The 18,279-nt window shown below is 44.9% G+C and overlaps 1 protein-coding gene across 1 annotated transcript; it reads left to right on the top strand.

The window, feature by feature from the left end:
• Positions 1–8,924: 8,924 nt before the first annotated feature.
• Positions 8,925–11,181, top strand: Ly6l (lymphocyte antigen 6 family member L). The gene is made up of 3 exons (XM_045144259.1): positions 8,925–9,951; positions 10,011–10,142; positions 10,676–11,181. The coding sequence occupies exons 1-3, from the start codon at positions 9,819–9,821 to the stop codon at positions 10,960–10,962; spliced, it is 552 nt and encodes a 183-aa protein (XP_045000194.1). The 5' UTR covers positions 8,925–9,818; the 3' UTR covers positions 10,963–11,181.
• The last annotated feature ends 7,098 nt before the right edge of the window (positions 11,182–18,279 follow it).

Raw genomic sequence — 18,279 nt, 5'->3', positions numbered from 1 at the left:
TAAGTCCCTCAGAACCTCACTGAATGGCCCATCTTTGGAAGCGTGGAGAATGAGGAACGAGGTCTTTCAGGGTGGATGGCCAGGATTTAGGCACTCATTCTAATTCTCAATAAGTGTTTTCTTTTTTTTTTTTTTTAAATTTTTATTAACATTTTTCATGATTATAAAATATATCCCATGGTAATTCCCTCCCTCCCCACCCCCACACTTTCCCGTTTGAAATTCCATTCTCCATCATATTACCTCCCCATTACAATCATTGTAATTACATATATACAATATCAACCTATTAAGTATCCTCCTCCCTTCCTTTCGACACCCTTTATGTCTCCTTTTCAACTTACTGGCCTCTGCTACTAAGTATTTTCATTCTCACGCAGAAGCCCAGTCATCTGTAGCTAGGATCCACATATGAGAGAGAACATGTGGCGCTTGGCTTTCTGGGCCTGGGTTACCTGACTTAGTATAATACGTTCCAGGTCCATCCATTTTTCTGCAAATTTCATAACTTCATTTTTCTTTACCGCTGAGTAGAACTCCATTGTATAAATGTACCACATCTTCATTATCCACTCATCAGTTGAGGGACATCTAGGCTGGTTCCATTTCCCAGCTATTATAAATTGAGCAGCAATAAACATGGTTGAGCATGTACTTCTAAGGAAATGAGATGAGTCCTTTGGATATATGCCTAGGAGCGCAATAGCTGGGTCATATGGTAAATCAATCGCTAGCTGTTTTAGGAACCTCCACACTGTTTTCCACAATGCTGGACCAGATTGCATTCCCACCAGCAGTGAAGAAGGGTTCCTTTTTTTCCACATCCCCGCCAACATTTATGATCATTTGTTTTCATGATGGTGGCCAATCTGACAGGAGTGAGATGGAATCTCAATGTAGTTTTAATCTGCATTTCCCTGATGACTAGTGACGTAGAACATTTTTTTAGATGCTTATATGCCATTCGTATTTCTTCCTTTGAGAACTCTCTATTTAGCTCCATAGCCCATTTTTTGATTGGCTTGTTTGATTCCTTATTATTTAACTTTTTGAGTTCTTTGTATATCCTAGATATTAATCCTCTATCAGATATATAGCTGGCGAAGATTTTTTCCCATTCTGTAGGTTGCCTCTTTGCTTTTTTCACTGTGTCCTTTGCGGTGCAAAATCTTTGTAATTTCATTAGGTCCCAGTGGTTAATCTGTGGTTTTATTGCCTGAGCATTTGGGGTTGTATTCAGAAAGTCTTTGCCAAGACCAATATGTTGAAGGGTTTCCCCTACTTTTTCCTCTAGCAGTTTCAAAGTTTCTGGTCTGATGTTAAGGTCTTTAATCCATTTGGACTTAATTCTTGTGCATGGCGAGAGAGAAGAATCTATTTTCATCCTTCTGCAGATATTTATCCAGTTTTCAAAACACCATTTGCTGAAGAGGCTGTCTCTTCTCCAATGAGTATTTTTGGCATTTTTATCGAATATCAGGTGGCTGTAGCTACTTGGGCTTACATCTGGGTCCTCTATTCTGTTCCACTGATCTACATGTCTGTTTTTGTGCCAGTACCATGCTGTTTTTGTTACTGTGGCTCTGTAGTATAGGTTAAAATCAGGTATGGTGATACCACCAGCCTCTTTTTTGTTGCTCAGTATTATTTTAGATATTCGAGGTTTTTTGTGATTCCAAATGAATTTTTGGATTGTTTTTTCTATTTCCATGAAGAAAGCCTTTGGAATTTTGATAGGGATTGCATTAAATGTGTAGATTGCTTTAGGTAAGATTGCCATTTTCACGATATTGATTCTTCCAATCCAGGAACAAGGGATGTTTCTCCACTTTCTAGTGTCTTCTGCAATTTCTCACTTGAGTGTTTTAAAGTTCTCATTGTATAGATTCTTTACTTCCTTGGTTAGGTTTATTCCAAGGTATTTTATTTTTTTTGATGCAATTTTGAATGGGAGTGATTCTCTGATTTCATCCTCTGTGTGTTTGTTGTTAGCATATATGAAGGCTACTGATTTCTGTGTATTTATTTTGTATCCTGCTACATTGCTGTAGGTTTTGATCAGCTCTAACAGCTTGCTAGTAGAGTCTCTAGGGTCCTTTATGTATAGAATCATGTCATCTGCAAATAATGATAACTTGATCTCTTCCTTTCCAATTTGTATCCCTTTTATGTGTGTCTCTTGCCTTATTGCTATGGCTAAGACTTCCAAAACTATATTAAATACAAGTGGGGACAGTTGACACCCTTGTCTTGTTCCTGATTTTAGTGGAAAAGCTTCCAGTTTTTCCCCATTTAGTAATATGTTGGCTGTAGGCTTGTCATAAATAGCCTTTATTATATTGAGATATGTTCCTTCTATTCCCAGTCTCTGTAGGACTTTTATCATGAAGGGATGTTGGATTTTGTCAAATGCTTTCTCTGCATCTAATGAGATGATCATGTGATTTTTGTCCTTCAACCCGTTTATGTAATGTATTACCTTTATAGATTTGCGTATGTTGAACCATCCCTGCATCTCTGGGATAAAGCCTACTTGGTCAGGGTGAATGATCTTTTTGATATACTCTTGTATTCTGTTTGCCAATATTTTGTTGAGAATTTTTGCATCTATGTTCATGAGGGAGATTGGTCTGTAATTTTCTTTTTTTGTTCTATCTTTGCCTGGTTTTGGTATCAGGGTGATGGTGGCCTCATAGAAGGAGTTTGGTAGAATTCCTTCTTTTTCTATTTCCTGGAAAAGCTTAAGAAGCAATGGTGTTAGCTCTTCCTTAAAAGTCTGGTAAAATTCAGCAGTGAATCCATCCGGGCCTGGGCTTTTTTTAGTTGGGAGATTATTGATAACTGTTCGGATCTCCATGTTTGTTATAGGTCTATTTAAGTGATTAATCTCATTTTGATTTAATTTAGGTAGGTCATATAGATCAAGGAAATCATCCATTTCTTTCAGATTTTCATACTTTGTGGAGTATATGCTTTTGTAGTATGTCCCTATGATTTTTTGAATTTCTCTGGAATCTGTTGTGATGTTGCCTTGTTCATCTCTGATTTTATTAATTTGTGTCTCTTCTCTCTTTCTTTTGGTCAGATTTGCTAAAGGTTTATCAATCTTGTTTATCCTTTCAAAGAACCAACTCTTTGTTTCATTAATTCTTTGGATTGTTCTATTTCATTAATTTCTGCCCTAATCTTTATTATTTCCTCCTGTCTACTAATTTTTGGTTTGCCTTGTTCTTCTTTTTCCAAGGCTTTAAGGCGAAGCATTAGGTCGTTTACTTGCGACCTTTCTAATTTCTTAATATAGGCACTGAAGGCTATAAATTTACCTCTTAGAACTGCCTTCATTGTGTCCCAGAGATTTTGGTATGTTGTGTTCTCATTATCATTTGACTCTATAAATTTTTTGATTTCCTTTTTGATTTCTTCATTGACCCACTCATCATTTAGTAGTGTATTGTTTAGTTTCCATGATTTTGTGTATGCTCTATAGCCTTTCTTGCTACTGATTTGTAGTTTAATTCCATTGTGGTCAGATAGAATGCAAGGAATTATTTCAATTTTCCTGAATTTGTTAAGATTTCCTTTATGTCCTAATATATGGTCTATTTTAGAGAATGTTCCATGTGCTGCTGAAAAGAATGTATATTCTGCAGCCTTTGGATGAAATGTCCTGTATATTTCTGTTAGGTCCATTCCTTCTATGACCTCATTTAGTCAGATGCCTCTCTGTTTATTCTTTCCCTGGATGACCTGTCAATTGATGAGAGTGGGGTGTTAAAGTCACCCACCACCACTGTGTTTGGTGTTATCTGTGACCTTACTTCTAATAGTGTTTGTTTGACGAATTTGGGAGCCCCCATGTTAGGTGCATATATGTTTAGGATTGTAATGTCCTCCTGTTGGAGTGTGCCCTTAATCAATATAAAGTGACCTTCCTTATCTTTCTTGACTAACATCGGACTAAAGTCTACCCTGTCTGATATTAGGATAGCAACCCCTGCTTGGTTTCTAGGCCCATTTGCTTGAAACACCATCTTCCAACCTTTCACCCTAAGATAATGTCTATCCTTTGTAGAAAGGTGAGTTTCTTGGAGACAACAAATTGTAGGATCCTGCTTTTTAACCCAGTCTGCAAATCTATGTCTTTTCGTTGGGGCATTGAGACCGTTGATATTAAGAGATATTATTGAAAGGTGTGTATTTATGTTTGCCATTTGTGTGTGTGTGTGTGTGTGTTACTGGTTCTACCTGTGCTCTCTTCTGTTAACTGGTATTTGAGTATAGCTTGTTTTTTCTAGGTTCCTTATATGTGTGCTTTTCCTTTTGTTCAGCATGGAGGAATCTATCAAGTATTTTCTGTAGAGCTGGTTTTGTCTTCAAATACTCCTTTAACCTGCTTTTGTCATGGAATGTCTTTATTTCTCCATCTATTTGAATGGATAACTTTGCAGGATAAAGTAACCTTGGTTGACAGTTGTTATCTTTCAGAATTTGGAATATATCACTCCAAGCCCTTCTGGCTTTAAAAGTTTGTGTTGAATAATCTGCTGTAATCCTGATGGGCTTGCTTTTGTAGGTAACTTGATTTTTCTCTCTAACTGCTTTCAATAATTTTTCTTTGGTTTGTGTGTTTCAAAGTTTGATTATAATATGGCGAGGGGAGGTTCTTTCTGGGTTTTGTCTGGCTGGGGTTCTAAAGGCTTCCTGTATCTGTATTGGCACTTCTTTCCCAATTTGGGGGAAATTTTCCTCTATGATTTTGTTGAAGATGCCTACTATGCCTCTGGAGTGGAGTTCTTCTCCTTCTACTATGCCCTGAATTCTTATATTGGATCTTTTCATAGTGTCCCGAATATCTTGAAATTCCCACTCATACTTTTCTATAAGTTTGTCTTTCTCTTTGTTGGACTGCATTAGGTCTGCCACCTGGTCTTCTAGGTTAGATATTCTGTCCTCTCCCTCATCCATCCTACTGGTGAGATTTTCTACAGAGTTTTTTATTTCATTAACTGTGTTCTTCATTGCTAGTAATTCTGACTGGTTTTTCTTCATTATTTCTATTTCCCTATTTATGTCTTGTATTGCCTTCTTTATTTCATTAAATTGGTGTCCTGCCTCTTCTTTGATTCCTTTGATTTCCTCTTTGATTTCCTCTTTGATTTCTTCCTTGATTGTTTTCATGTGTTCTTTGACCTCTTTGAACATATTTATAATTATTCTTTTGAACTCTTTCTCAGGCATTTCCTCTAACTCTTTCTCTCTGGAGGACATTTCTGATGCATTAATACTTTTAGGTGGATTTATATCATCTTGCTTTTTAGTGTTTCTTGTGTTATAATGTATATATTTTTGCATCTTGGATTAAGTTTATGCTTGGATTTTCTAGCTAGCTGTGTACTCTTAACTGTATCAATTGATTTGATGTAATATATTTTCAGGGTAGGACCTTAAGGTATTAGGTGTGGCTCTTAAGACTCTCAGAGTATCTACAAAGATGTTCTTAGGGGTTGAGATTCCCTGCTATAGGAGTATTCAAGCAGGCTGAGTGGAATAAAATACAGGTAGATTCTAAAAGTTAACTAAACACTGTACACATTCAATCAAAAACAGCCCCCAGTATGTATGCAAGAGTAGTTATTATAATGACCAGATCTTCTATCAACAAAGAGGTTTAGATTTCTGGTCTGTTGAGGGATCCAAGTCAGCTTGTGACCAAGTGAGACCCTTCCCTGGTGCAATCCCAGTTACCTTGGGTGATTTTGGTCTCAGTCAAGTTGCTGCCTGGGTCGTCGGGCTGCTGTTCTGATTTCTGGAGCTGGGCACTTGCTTTTCCTACGGGGCAAACCGAGCCGCTGCTGCTGCCTCTGCTGCTCCTATAGCTGCCACCACCGGAGCCACCACTGCTGCTGAAGCTGCCGCTGCCGTGACCACCACCGCTGCTCCCCCCGAAGCCGCTGCTGCAGGATCTGCTGCAGCTGCCGCTCCTGGGTCCGCTGCTGCTGGGGCGGCTGGTACCAGTGCTGGAGCCGCTGAAGTTGCTGCCGAACTCTGCTCCTGCTTGGGTCCCGCTGTCAGCCCAAGTTGGCGTGGCCGGGTCCCGGGCCGCTGCTGTGTTCGCTGGAGCTCGGCTCAGGCGGTGGGGGAGGGGAGGGAGCCGCGGCTGCTCTGGTTGTCTCGCTGCTCCACGTGTTCTACCTCGTGGTCTTCTCCTCCCCTGCTCGCTGCCGCTTTCCCCTCACGTTTCCCGAGTTGCGGAGAGCGCGGTGTGAGGGGAAAATCCCGCACTTGGCTTTTCCTGCGACTCGAGCTGGTCTGGCGGTTTTCTGCTGCGCCGCGGCTGCGGCGTTTGGCTGAGCTGCCTAAGCCGCTGGAGCCGCTTTTCCCACCTGTGCGGGCTCTGGATGCTCTATAACTCTTCTACTTCTCCGCTGCCGCCTCAATTTCCTATACACCTCACTTTTTAGTAAAATCGTGTATTTTGCTGAGTTTTTTTGGTCTTTTTCCCCCCTAGGCTGCTTTGGTGTGGTACCTACGCCGCCATCTTAACCAGAAGTCAATGAGTGTTTTCTTAATGGTCAGAAAAAAAGGTAATAAAGGAAAGAAGGAAGGGGCTAGAGAGATGATTCAGTGGTCAAAGGCATCTTATTACTTGCTTGCAGAGCCTGAAAGCTGGGTTCAATTCTCCAGTACCTATGTAAAAACAGATGCACAAAGTGGTGCATGTATCTGGAGTTTGTTTGCAGTGGCAAGAGGCCTTGGAACATCTATTCCCATTCTCTCTTTCTCCTTGCAAATAAGTCATAAAGTAAGCCATATAGAAATCTACCTTTTGGATAATGGCACACCCAGAAGCCATAGAGTGTTACTAGAAAATTTTCAGTGCCAGGGATGGGATACCTTCCAGTGAATTGTTGGCAAGGGCAGTCCCTGATGCCTCTAAAGCATTACAGGCCATTGTCAAGGCTCTTGGTTTTCCACCAGCAATAGGTGGTAAGATCCTATTGACTCCACAGGCTAGTGTAGTAGGATCACTGAGAAATCAAGTTGCAGCTGAGAGGAAAACTTCCTCCCTGTACACCAGCTGAAGGAAAGCTGGCAAAAGCCACACTGCATGCAGCCCTAAGGGAGAGAGAAGTAATCAGTGGAGATAAACAACAGTGGATACTTCAAGCCTTAACTTTGGCCAGCCAGGCCATATGACCCAATGGATGCAATAGTGGCATGTCTGTTATGGGGGAAACCAACCACTCTCAATTGGACTGGAGGCCCACTGCATGGGAGAATGCATGGGGAATACATGCCTGGTACTGAAAACCTAGTCAAAAGCCTATGGCAGCAGCTGGAGAGAATTGGCACACCAGGGCCTCCAGCCACTGCAATTGAACTCCAGACGCGTGTGCCACCTTGTGCACATGTGTGGCTTTGTGTGCTTGCATCACCTTGTGTGTCTGGCTTATATGAGATCTGGAGAGTCAAACATGGGTCCTTAGGCTTCACAGGCAAGCACCTTAACCACTAAGCCATCTCTCCAGCTCAAAGCTTCTCTTTTCAGATGGTGGTGACTACAGGGATGACTCAAAAGGCACCACAGTGCTGAGAAGAAGTGAGAGGAATGTTAAGCACTGAAACAACTCTTTCACATCTTCCAAGACTCAGAGTCTATTGTGGAAGAGGTGGTGGAAAGGATGTAAGAGCCAAAGGAAAGGTAGGACTGCCTTCAATTCAATCATTCAGATACAAATTGGCCTCAATATCCATGACCTCACAGTGCCTAGCATTACCTTCACAAGACCCTCGTTAGAGGAGGAAAAGATAATGACATCTAAATAAAGGAGAAACTAATTGAAAGGGGGAGGGGATATGATGGAGGGTGGATTTGTAAAGGGGAAGGTAGGGAGGGAATTATCATGGTCTATAATTATGGAAGTTGTCAATAAAAAAGTTAAAAAAATAAATAACTAGGGCTGGAGAGATGGCTTAGAGGTTAAGCCCTTGCCTATGAAGCCTAAGGACCCCTGTTTGAAGCTCGATTCCCCAGAACCCATGGTTTGCCAGATGTACAAGGGGGCACACTCATCTGGAGTTCGTTTGCAGTGGCTAGAGGCCCTGGCACACCCATTCTCTCTCTCTATCTGCCTCTTTCTCTGTCTGTTGCTTTCAAATAAATTTTTTAAAAATGAACATAAGATTAAAATAAATAAATAAAATATTTTTTAAAAAAGGAAAGGAAAGCAATACATGGAGAGAGAAAGAGAAAAATGAAACAATGAGCAAGGGCTGGGGATATGGCTTAGTGGACAGAGTGCTTGCCTAGCATATAGGAAGCCCTGTATTGGATCCCCAGCTCCACACAAAGCAGGTATACGGTGCTCACCTATAATCCCAGCACTCAGGAGGTGGAGGCAGGAAGAATAGTTCAGGTCATTCTGAGCTACACATAGTGTTGAAGACTAGCCTGGGATACACCAGACCTTGTCTCAAAAAGGAGGGGGGAAGCCAGGTGTGGTGGCACACACCTTTAATCCCAGCACTCGGGAGGCAGAAGTAGGAGGATCACTGTGAGTTTGAGGCCACCCTGTGATTACATAGTTAATTTCAGGTCAGCCTGAGCTACAGGGAGACCCTACCTCAAAAAAAAAAAGAGAAAGAAAAAAAAAAGAAAAAGGGGAGAGTGAAGGAGGGAATAAAAGAAGAAAGAAAGAAAGGGAGAGGAAAGGAAAGAAGGATGGGAAGAAGGAAGGAAGGAAGGGAGGAAGGAAGGAAGGGAAGGAGAAGAAATATAACTGTACTGGAAAGTTATGTGGCCCCTGGCCCCAGGTGACAGCAGCCCCCCAGGCGGACAACGTTGAGGTACAGGCCCTGGGAGGGGCTTATAGGGAATTAGATGTAGCCTCAGGCCTAGTCTGGGCAGGCCCACAGGCCTGCATCTGTGCCTGGTGCCTTGGTGAGGGTGCTAAGGGTGTGCCAGTCCATTCTTTTCTGATGTTCTCCAGCCAGAAGCCTACACCACCTTACCTGGCCCCAAGGGCTCAGGCAACGCAGCTCAGTTTGTTCTCTGAAAAAGCAAAACTATGAAAACAATGGGAAAAATAAGTGACTTGGTGTCTGAGGTGATGATAGGGTTGCTCTGTACGCTTATAGGGAATGTGCTAGAGGAGAAGTTTGGAGGAAGCAGCTTGAACGGCATCTCCCGTGGGATCCCATGGACATTTACACCTCATGGATGGGCTGGGCACCATCAGAGAGGGAGAAGCAGCTGGGCTTAGGTCCTCCACCTGCAAAGTTGATGCTCAGGCCCTCAGGCTAGGCTGCCCAGATGCCCCTCTGGGGGCCCCTGGCTACACAGCTCCTGCTCTGGTCCCCTGCTATGGGGACAGGCTGTCCTTTTGCCTCGGGCATTTATAGAGCTTGGTTGAGGAACTCAGTGTAACAAGAGACCTTCCTCCCCCACCCACCCCCTTTCTCCTCCCAGACGCCCCATGGTGGGGGGGAGTCACTCCCAGTTCTCTGGAAAGAACGCAGATCCTGTGCCCATGGTCTGACTATCCCTTCCTCTCCCTCCATTCTGTCTCTAAGCCTGCCCGCCCCCACCCCTCCTCCAGGCTTCTGACTCCTCCCGGCCCTACCTACCCTTCATTTCTGATTGGGGCATCTTCCTCCTCCTCCCTCTTTCCTCCCCCTGGAGGATCCCCACCTTTCTTCTGCCTTCAACCTTCCTGCTATACTGATCCCGAAGGGTTGGGGCTCAGGGCCTTCCTCCTAGGCCATCCTGAGCCCTGATCTTGCGTCCCCGGGAAGAGAGGAGGCTCCAGCCCCAGCCTATGGTGGGCTGTCTCTCATCTGGCCCAGCTACTCTCAGGACTGCAATCACCGGTGGTGCCATGACCCAGCTGGTTCTGGTGATCTGGGCGTCTCTGCTGTTCTCGGAGCTCACCGCCCAACCGATGGTGCCAGGTAAGTGCTGGGAGGCCGGGCCGCCACCTGCCAAGCTCTAACCGCCACTGTGTCCACAGTCACGAATGCTGCCCTGGGGAACCTCACCTGCTATCAGTGCTTCAAGGTCAGCCAGCCCACCCAGTGCCGGCCCAGCAGGTGCGGCCCTGGCGAACGGGTCTGCATCTCCAACGAGTTGTACATCCAGAGGGGTGAGTACCCCCACCGCGGCCTGGGTGTGCAGGGATGGGGCCTTCTGAACCAACACATCCACTGGGCGCTGGACTCCGAGGAGGTGCAGATGGAACTTTGGCCGCCCCTTTTCTCCTCCACTTAATATACCAACTCTCAAAGTGTCACTTCCCCCAGGAACTGTCCTCAGGATAAAGTATCTGTCACTGAATTGCCCAAAGAGCAGAAATGCAAGAGGAGGGTCATTTGGGCATGGCCGAGGGCGCCAAGGCCACTCACTGACTGTGGTACACCAAGGGGCTTAAAAGGCAGTAGGACCTCAAGTTAAGAAGAGCATTTAAGGGCTGGGGATGTGGCACAGTTGGTAGAGTGCTAGCCCAGCATGCACGACACCCTGGGTTCAATCCCCAGCACTTCCTAAACCGGGCATGGTGGCACACAGCTGTCATGCCAGCATTTGGGAGGTGGAGGCGGGAGGATCGGAAGTTCAAGAGCATCCTTGGCCACATAGAGAGCGCCAGGGCTCTGAGGCCACCTGCAATCCTCTCTTTAGCAGGCGTCCAGGTCGGAACCCAGATCAGCAAGCGCTGTGCTGGCCACTGCCTCAACTCCAACAGCTTGTATGAGTGGTCTCCAACCACTGGCACACAGAACACCATCATCCGGAGCTGCTGCTCCAAGCATCTCTGCAACACAGCACCCGTGGCCTCCGGGGGGCTCTGGGCCCTGCTAGGAAGGTTTCTGCTGCCAGTGGGTCTTGGCCTCCTCTGCACTCTGTTGCCAAGACTCTGGTCCTGTGACCCCTTCAGCCCCACCAGCACCTCTCGTCCTCCACCATGAACCCACCACCATCCAGTCTAGGATGTATAGGGGCATGCTTCCTCCCTGAGGTTGGAGAGAGAGCGCCATCCCCTTTCCCCGGGTGCTTCTCAAGAAGAAGCAAGGGTATTTCTGATTCAGGGTGCTGGATCCCAGAGAAAAGTCCTTACCTGGGGCTGGAGAGATGGCTTAGTGGTTAAGGTGCTTGTGAAGCCTAAGGACCCAGGTTTAATTCTTCAGGTCTCACGTAAGCCAGATGCACAAGGTGATCCATGCATCTGGAGTTTGATTGCAGTGGCTAGAGGTCCTGGGCACATTCTCTTCCCCCGCCTCTCTCTTTCTCTATATCAAATAAAAAAAAATTTTTTTAAGGGAAGGTCCTTACTCTGGAAAGACTGCCCAGCCCTAAGAAGGGTAGAAGGGGCCTGTGAGATCTGAGCTGTGGACACACCCTGACCATACTCCACCTTCCCCCACCTCTGCCCAAGGATCCAAGCAGAACAGCACTGTGGTTCACTGGGTTTCATTCTTCACAGACAATAAACTCTCACTGCCCCACAGCCTGACTCCTGCTCCTCCAACCATCTCCACAGAACTGTGTGTCCTTCTCCCAGTTTCTCCTCCTCCCAGTTCCCGGCACAGCACCTCTGTGCACAAGGCAGCCATGATCTGGACAGAACTACCCAGCTGGGTCACGGCCACACTGAAGATGGGGCTATCCTGCAGCCTGGGGCCCTAGGATGGCTTGCTGGCCACTGTGTGGAATGGGAAGTGGGGTGGGGACAGATCTAAGGACACATTTGGTGGAAAATTGATGGATGTGGTTGGGCACCTGGCTTGGGAAGGGTGAATGAAAGGGCTCCAGATAAGGAGCAGGGTGAGAGGGTGCTGCAGGAGGAGATGGGGACAGGGTAGAGACAGATCTAAGGAACACATTTGGTGGTACTTTGGTGGACATGGCTAGGCACCTAGCTTGGAAAGCATGAGAGGAAGGGTCTTGAAAGGAGTGGAGAGGGGCTGGGGCTCAGAGCTGGCTGGGCATGGGGTGGGCTGTCCAAGAGAAGGAGGGTTTGCTGTGGCCGAGGCTCTTGGCAGCAGGGCAGACACATTAGTTACTTTGCATTGCCTCGACCACAATACCTGACTGACAACTGAAGAGAGGAAATACTCATTTTGGCTCATGGTTTCAGTCCATCATGGTGGGGAAGGCATGGCAGAGCTGCTTGATTCACATCACTGTGGCCATATGGCCAAGGATGTTCACACCACAGTGGACCAGAAAGCGGAGATTGAGGTGGAACCTTCAGGGCCACCCTGGATGACCTACTGCTACCGACTAGGCCCCACTTCCTGAAGGTTCTACAGCTTCCCAAAAGCACAGCCATGAATTGGGGAACAAGGTTCAAAATATAAGTCTGCAAAAGGCATTGAAGATTCAAACCCTAATAGTAGGTGAGCCTGTGGGTGGGGCTGGCACATTACTCCCTGGTCCTTGGACCTGCACCTCTGGTGCATACCCTGCATCCCCCATGTTCCTGTACCCCACTCTCAGCTGTTGTGGTATCTCCATGGATTCAGAGGACCTGGGCCAGAGCTCCTGGCTAAAATATAACCCTCTTCTCTGTAGTTGGGGATTTCACATTGAATTTTAGTCCCTCCCACTGTCTGTCCTGACAAGGTAGGGAAGTCATGCCTATTGTCCATTGCTTGGAAGCCTGGGGCCAGGGCTCCTGGGGTACTGGGATTTTGAGAGCCTCTGAGTCACCAGGTGAGGGGCATCCAGCAAGGCTGGTGCTAAGGGAGCATAGTGCTGACATGGTAGGGTAGCACAGGGGCTAAATTCTCGTAGAAAAAAAATGTACATAAATATAACTTGGACACTGTTATGGAGTTTGGGGTCCCTGACCCCCCTCAGCCTCTGTACCAGCTTGCTAGGTGCCCTTCAGAGCTAGAATCCTAGTCTTTTCCCGGAACAGATGACCTTGGACTTCAGGCCCTTTGGGGCCTCCTCTCAGCTGAAAATAGCTACCCAATAAATGAATGAGCTCTTTTCCTGAAGTAACATTCAGTCTCATCTCTGACTGTATCTGGATCTCTCTCTGTCGCATTTAACTCTCTTCTGCCTCTCTCTCTACATACATCTCCCCCACCCCCACCTTCCTGGCTCAAATCTGGCTAAGCTACACCAGCCTTCCCCTAATACACTCCAGGTTTTGTTAACAGCTTGTCTCTCTGGGTTGATGGTGAAAAAAGCCCAGGTGGGTGCGGTGGCAACTGATCCTGATTACCACATAGAATCAGACTGGAGTTCCCTTCTAGTCTCTCCAGGGCAGTGGCATCTATGTCCTTTCTGGCCTGTGTCTCTTGTAAAAACAGGCTACCTTGCTTCTAATCTCTACCGATGCTTTTTAAGGTTAAATCAGCTTGGAGGATGAGTATGTAAATCAATGGAATGCTTGGGTAGCATCCCTGAGTTCCACCCCAGCAACCCAAAATAAAATAGAAAAAAAAAAAAGAATAAATTGGAGCTGGAGAGATAGCTTAGCAGTTAAGGTGTTTGCCTGCAAAGCCAAAGGATCCCAGTTTGATTCTCCAGGACCCACATTAACCACACACACAAGGGGACACATGCATTTGGAGTTCATTTGCAGTAGAGGCCCTGGTATGCCCATTTGCTCCCTCTCTTTCTCTCTCTCTCTGCCTCTTTCTCTCTCTCAAATAAATAAACGAATAAATAATATATATTTAAAAAAAAGAAAACACTAAAAACAAAAAAATAAATGAATGAACTAGGTCACTGGAGAAAAGATGAAGTTGAACAGTGATGAGACACTCCTGAACCTGGGAAAGGAGCTCTTAGTGGGACACAAATCAGTAAAGGCTGGCCTACAGCTGATGGGTGACCACAGCAGGGACAATCACGGACCTGTGGACGGGGTAGAACCTGTCCTCTAGTGAGGCCCCCATTTCCTCCTGCTTCCCAAGTGCTTCTGGCTTCTGGAAATCTTAAACTGTGCCAGCATCTCCTGGATACTAGACCCTTTCCCATTACCTGAGGACCAGATCTGGTCATGGCCCTCGTAGGGCAGCTGTCTAACCTGCCTCTGATGTTCTAATAGGACAATGCAGGTGGCTCAAATAAGCAAATCAAAACCAAAAATACAACTCAAACTTTAAAGTAAAATGTTTTTGTTTTTGAGATAGGGTCTCACTGTAGCCCAGGCTGACCTGGAATTCACTATGGAGTCTCAGGGTGGCCTCGAACTCATGGTGATCCTCCTACCTCTGCCTCCCTAGTGCTGGGATTAAGGCATGCACCACCACATCTGGTGTGAAATGTTTCTAAAAAGGTGAAAGAAAGCACCCTACCACTCATCTGTGGAAAACGATGAGAACACAGTGGAAAGCTGGCGACAGGCTCAGCTGCAAAGTCCACCAAATGGGTGCTTCTCAGTGTGGTACTCGGTAGGGTTGGTGACACATCCCAAGAGACTTTTTACATTCTTTGTGGAATAAGTTTGGACATTTAGATTAAATGGGGTGTTTTCCATAAAAAATGCAGTCATCTAAAACTGACCCACGAAGATTCTAAGTTCTCTTTACAAACATAACATTTACAGGACAACAAAAGAATCGATACACCTTTGTGTACCCGAGCAACAATCTTACATGAAATTAGCAAACCAAATTCCATAGCATATTGCCCAAAAACATGGGTGTAGGGCTGAAGCCAATAAGCACTGTGCAGGAAACTCCAGCACAGCCCCATTTGAGCACTGAACAGAAAGACAAGCACCACCTTTTCTTTCCTTTTCTTTTCTTTTCTTTTCTTTTCTTTTCTTTTCTTTTCTTTTCTTTTCTTTTCTTTTCTTTTCTTTTCTTTTCTTTTCTTTTCTTTTCTCTTCCATCGGAGACTCAGACAAATAAGAATAAATGAGAAAACGATTAGTGACATGAGAATTGAGAAAAATCCAGTCTACTCACAGCTAAGGTAACAGTGTACCTCAGCAGCTCTGGAGGATCAATGAAGACTCAAGAGTCAATGGAATCACTCAGTAGTGGCAGAATAAGAAATTTAAATGAGGATCAATAATCTTTCTAACACAAAAAATAACCAACCAGGGCAGGGGAGAGAGGGCTTAGCAGTTAAGTTGTTTGATTGAAAAGCCTAAGGTCTAGGGTTCAATTCCCCAGTACTCACGTAAAGCCAGACATATAGGATGGTGCATGCTTCTGGAGCTCATTTGCAGTAGGTAGAGGCCAGGGTGAGCCCATGTTCTCGTTCTCCCTCTTCTTCTTCTTTTCTCCCTCTCTCTCTCTGCTTCCAAGTAAATAAAATACTTTTAAATATTTTATTTGTTTGAGAGAGAGAAGCAGATAGATAGAATTGGCATGGGTATGCCAGGGCCTCTAGCCCTGCAAACGAACTCCAGACACATGTGCCACCTTGTACATCTGGCTTGTGGGGGTCTGGGGAATTGATTCTGGGCCCTTTGGTTCTGCAGGCAAGTACCCTTAACCATTAATCCATCTCTCCAGTATATTTTTTTTCAAGGAAGGGTCTCACTCTAGCCCAGGCTGACCTGGAATCCATTATGTAGTCCCCTTGGCCTCAAACTTACAGGAATCCTCTTACCTCTGCCTCCCAAGTGATGGGATTAAAGGCATGTACCACCACACACAGCTAAAACATTTATTTTAATATTTTTATTTATTTATTTATTTGAGAGAGACAGAGAGAGAATGGGTACACCAGAGTTTCTAGCCACTGCAAACAAACTCTGAATACATATGCCATCTTGTGCATTTGGCTTATGTGGATACTGGGGAATCAAACCTGTGTCCTTTGGCTTTACAGGCAAGGCTAAGCCACCTCTCCAGCCACCCCCTTTTTTTTTTTTTTCAAAGTAGGGTCTCACTGTAGCCCAGGCTAACCTGGAATTCACTATGTAGTCTCAGGGTAGCCTTGAACTCACAGTGATCCTCCTACCTCTGCCTCCTGAGAGCTGGGATTAAAGGCATGCAACACCATACCTGGCTCCAAAGATGCAGGTTTAAAAATAATTGGTGTGTATAAAAAAAGAAAAGCTACTTGGCAAAAGTTGAAGTTGATTCTATACTCATGTATCCATATCTCATACATAAGAGTATACAATGTTAACCATAAGACTTTCTGATTTATTTAACTTTTCTTTATTGACAACTCCTGTATTATAGAAATAAACCATGGTAATCCCTCCCCTCCTTCTCAGGGCTGAACACTCTTCTGTCACTTCTCAGCACTATGGTGCCTTTTGGATCACCTCAGTGGTCACTGCCATCTGAAAAGAGAAGCTTCTCTAGTCAAAAGTGAGAATAGCATTAATATATGGGTATGAATGTTAAGAAAATTACTTACTGGGCAGTTTGGTGAGCATAATATATGCATTTAACCAGATACCAGCAGGTGTTACACCCCTAGGGTTCATGACTACCCTTGTTGTAGGTTTTCAGTATGAGGCATGTATTCCCTCCCATGGAGCAGGCCTCCAGTCCAATTAGAGAGTGCTTGATTTCGGCCATAACAAGCATGCCACTATTGCACCCATTGGCTCATTTGGCCTGGCTGGCCAAACTTAACGCTTGCAGTGTACTCTGTTGTTTATTACTGGTGATTTCTCTCTCTCACACAGGGCTGCATGCAGTGCAGATTTTGCGAGCTTTCTGTCAGCTGGTCTACAGGGAAGAGGTTTTCAGCTTAGCCCCATTTTGATTTCTCAGTGACCTTGCAGTACAGGTATGTGAAGTCTTCAGCAGTAGGGTCTTACCATCTATTTCTGGTGGGAAACCAAGAGCCTTGGCAATGGCCTGTAATATTTTGGGACATCAGGGACCTTTCTGACCAACAACTCACTGGATAGTATCCTATCCCTGGCACTGAAATTTTTCAAGTAAAAATCTGTGACTTCTGGGTGCACCATTATACAAAGAGGTAGGTTTCCATACGGCTTATTCATAACACGTTAAACTTTGAGTAATCCTTCTCCTCCCCTTCCTTTACTCAGTCTCTCCCCCTGCTTTCACTTAGACCATTCCACCCCCAGTAATCTGTTCATCTATTGATTTATATACAATATGATCTCCCTAAGTCCTCCTCTCTTCCTTATAGCCCCTTTCTAGGTTACTGGTCTCTGCTACTGATTTTTACTCCAACTCACATAAAAGTCTAAACATTTGTAGCTAAGCTCTGGATATGAGAGAGAACATGTGACATTTGGCTTTCTGGGCCTGGCTGACCTCACTTAGCATAATCCTTTCAAGATCCACCCATTTTCCTGCAAATTTCATAATTTTACCCTTCTTTATTGCTGAATAGAACTCCATTGTATAAATGTATCACATCTTCATTATCCATTCATCAGTTGAGGGACATCTGAGCAGGTTCTGTTTGTAGCTATTGTGAATAAAGTGGCAATAAACATGGATGAAGTCAGGCATGGTGGCACATGCCTTTAATCCCAGCACTTGGGATACAGAGGTAGGAAGATTTCTGTGAGTTTGAGGATACCCTGAGACTACATAGTGAATTCCAGGTCAGCCTGAGCTAGAATGAGACCCTACCTTAAAAAAAAAAAAAAATAGATGACCAAGTATCTCTAGGTTCACATTTCTGGCAGAAATTACCTGACCAAGAGCAGCTTTGAGGGGTGGGGGAAGGAAAGGATTTATTTTGGCTTACAGACTTGAGGGGAAGCACAGCTCCATGATGGCAGGGAAAATGAAGACATGAGCAGAGGGTGGACATTACCCCTGGCCCACATAGGGTAGACAACAGAAACAGGAGAGTGTGCCAAACACCAGCACAGGGAAACTGGCTATAACATCCATAAAGCTGCCCCCAACAATACACCACTTCCAGGAGGCTTTAATTTCCAATTGCCATCAGCTGGGGAAACTAGCATTCAGAATGTCTAAGTTTATGGGGGACACCTGAATCAAACCACCACAGGTAGTGCAAAGAGTCTTTAGCATATATGCCTAGAAGTGGTACAGCTAGGTCATATGGTAAATCTATGTTTAGCTGTCTCAGGAACCTCTACCATGATTCCCACAATGACAACCAGATTACATTCCCACCAACAGTATAGAAGGGATCCCCTTTTTCTGCATCCTCACTGGCATTTATTGTCATTTGTTTTCTTATTTTATTTTATTATTTATTTATTTCAGAGGGAGGCAGATAGAAAGAGAGAGAGAGAGAATGGGCATGCCTCTAGCCACTGCAAATGAACTCCAGACACATGTGCCACCTTGTGCATCTGGCTTACATGGGTCCTGGGGAATCAAACCTGGGTCCTT

The sequence above is a fragment of the Jaculus jaculus genome, chromosome 2, assembly GCF_020740685.1.
Source record: "Jaculus jaculus isolate mJacJac1 chromosome 2, mJacJac1.mat.Y.cur, whole genome shotgun sequence".
Classification (NCBI taxonomy): domain Eukaryota; kingdom Metazoa; phylum Chordata; class Mammalia; order Rodentia; family Dipodidae; genus Jaculus; species Jaculus jaculus.
The sequence above is the reverse complement of the archived record's forward strand: the minus strand, read 5'-3'. Positions and strand labels throughout refer to the sequence as shown.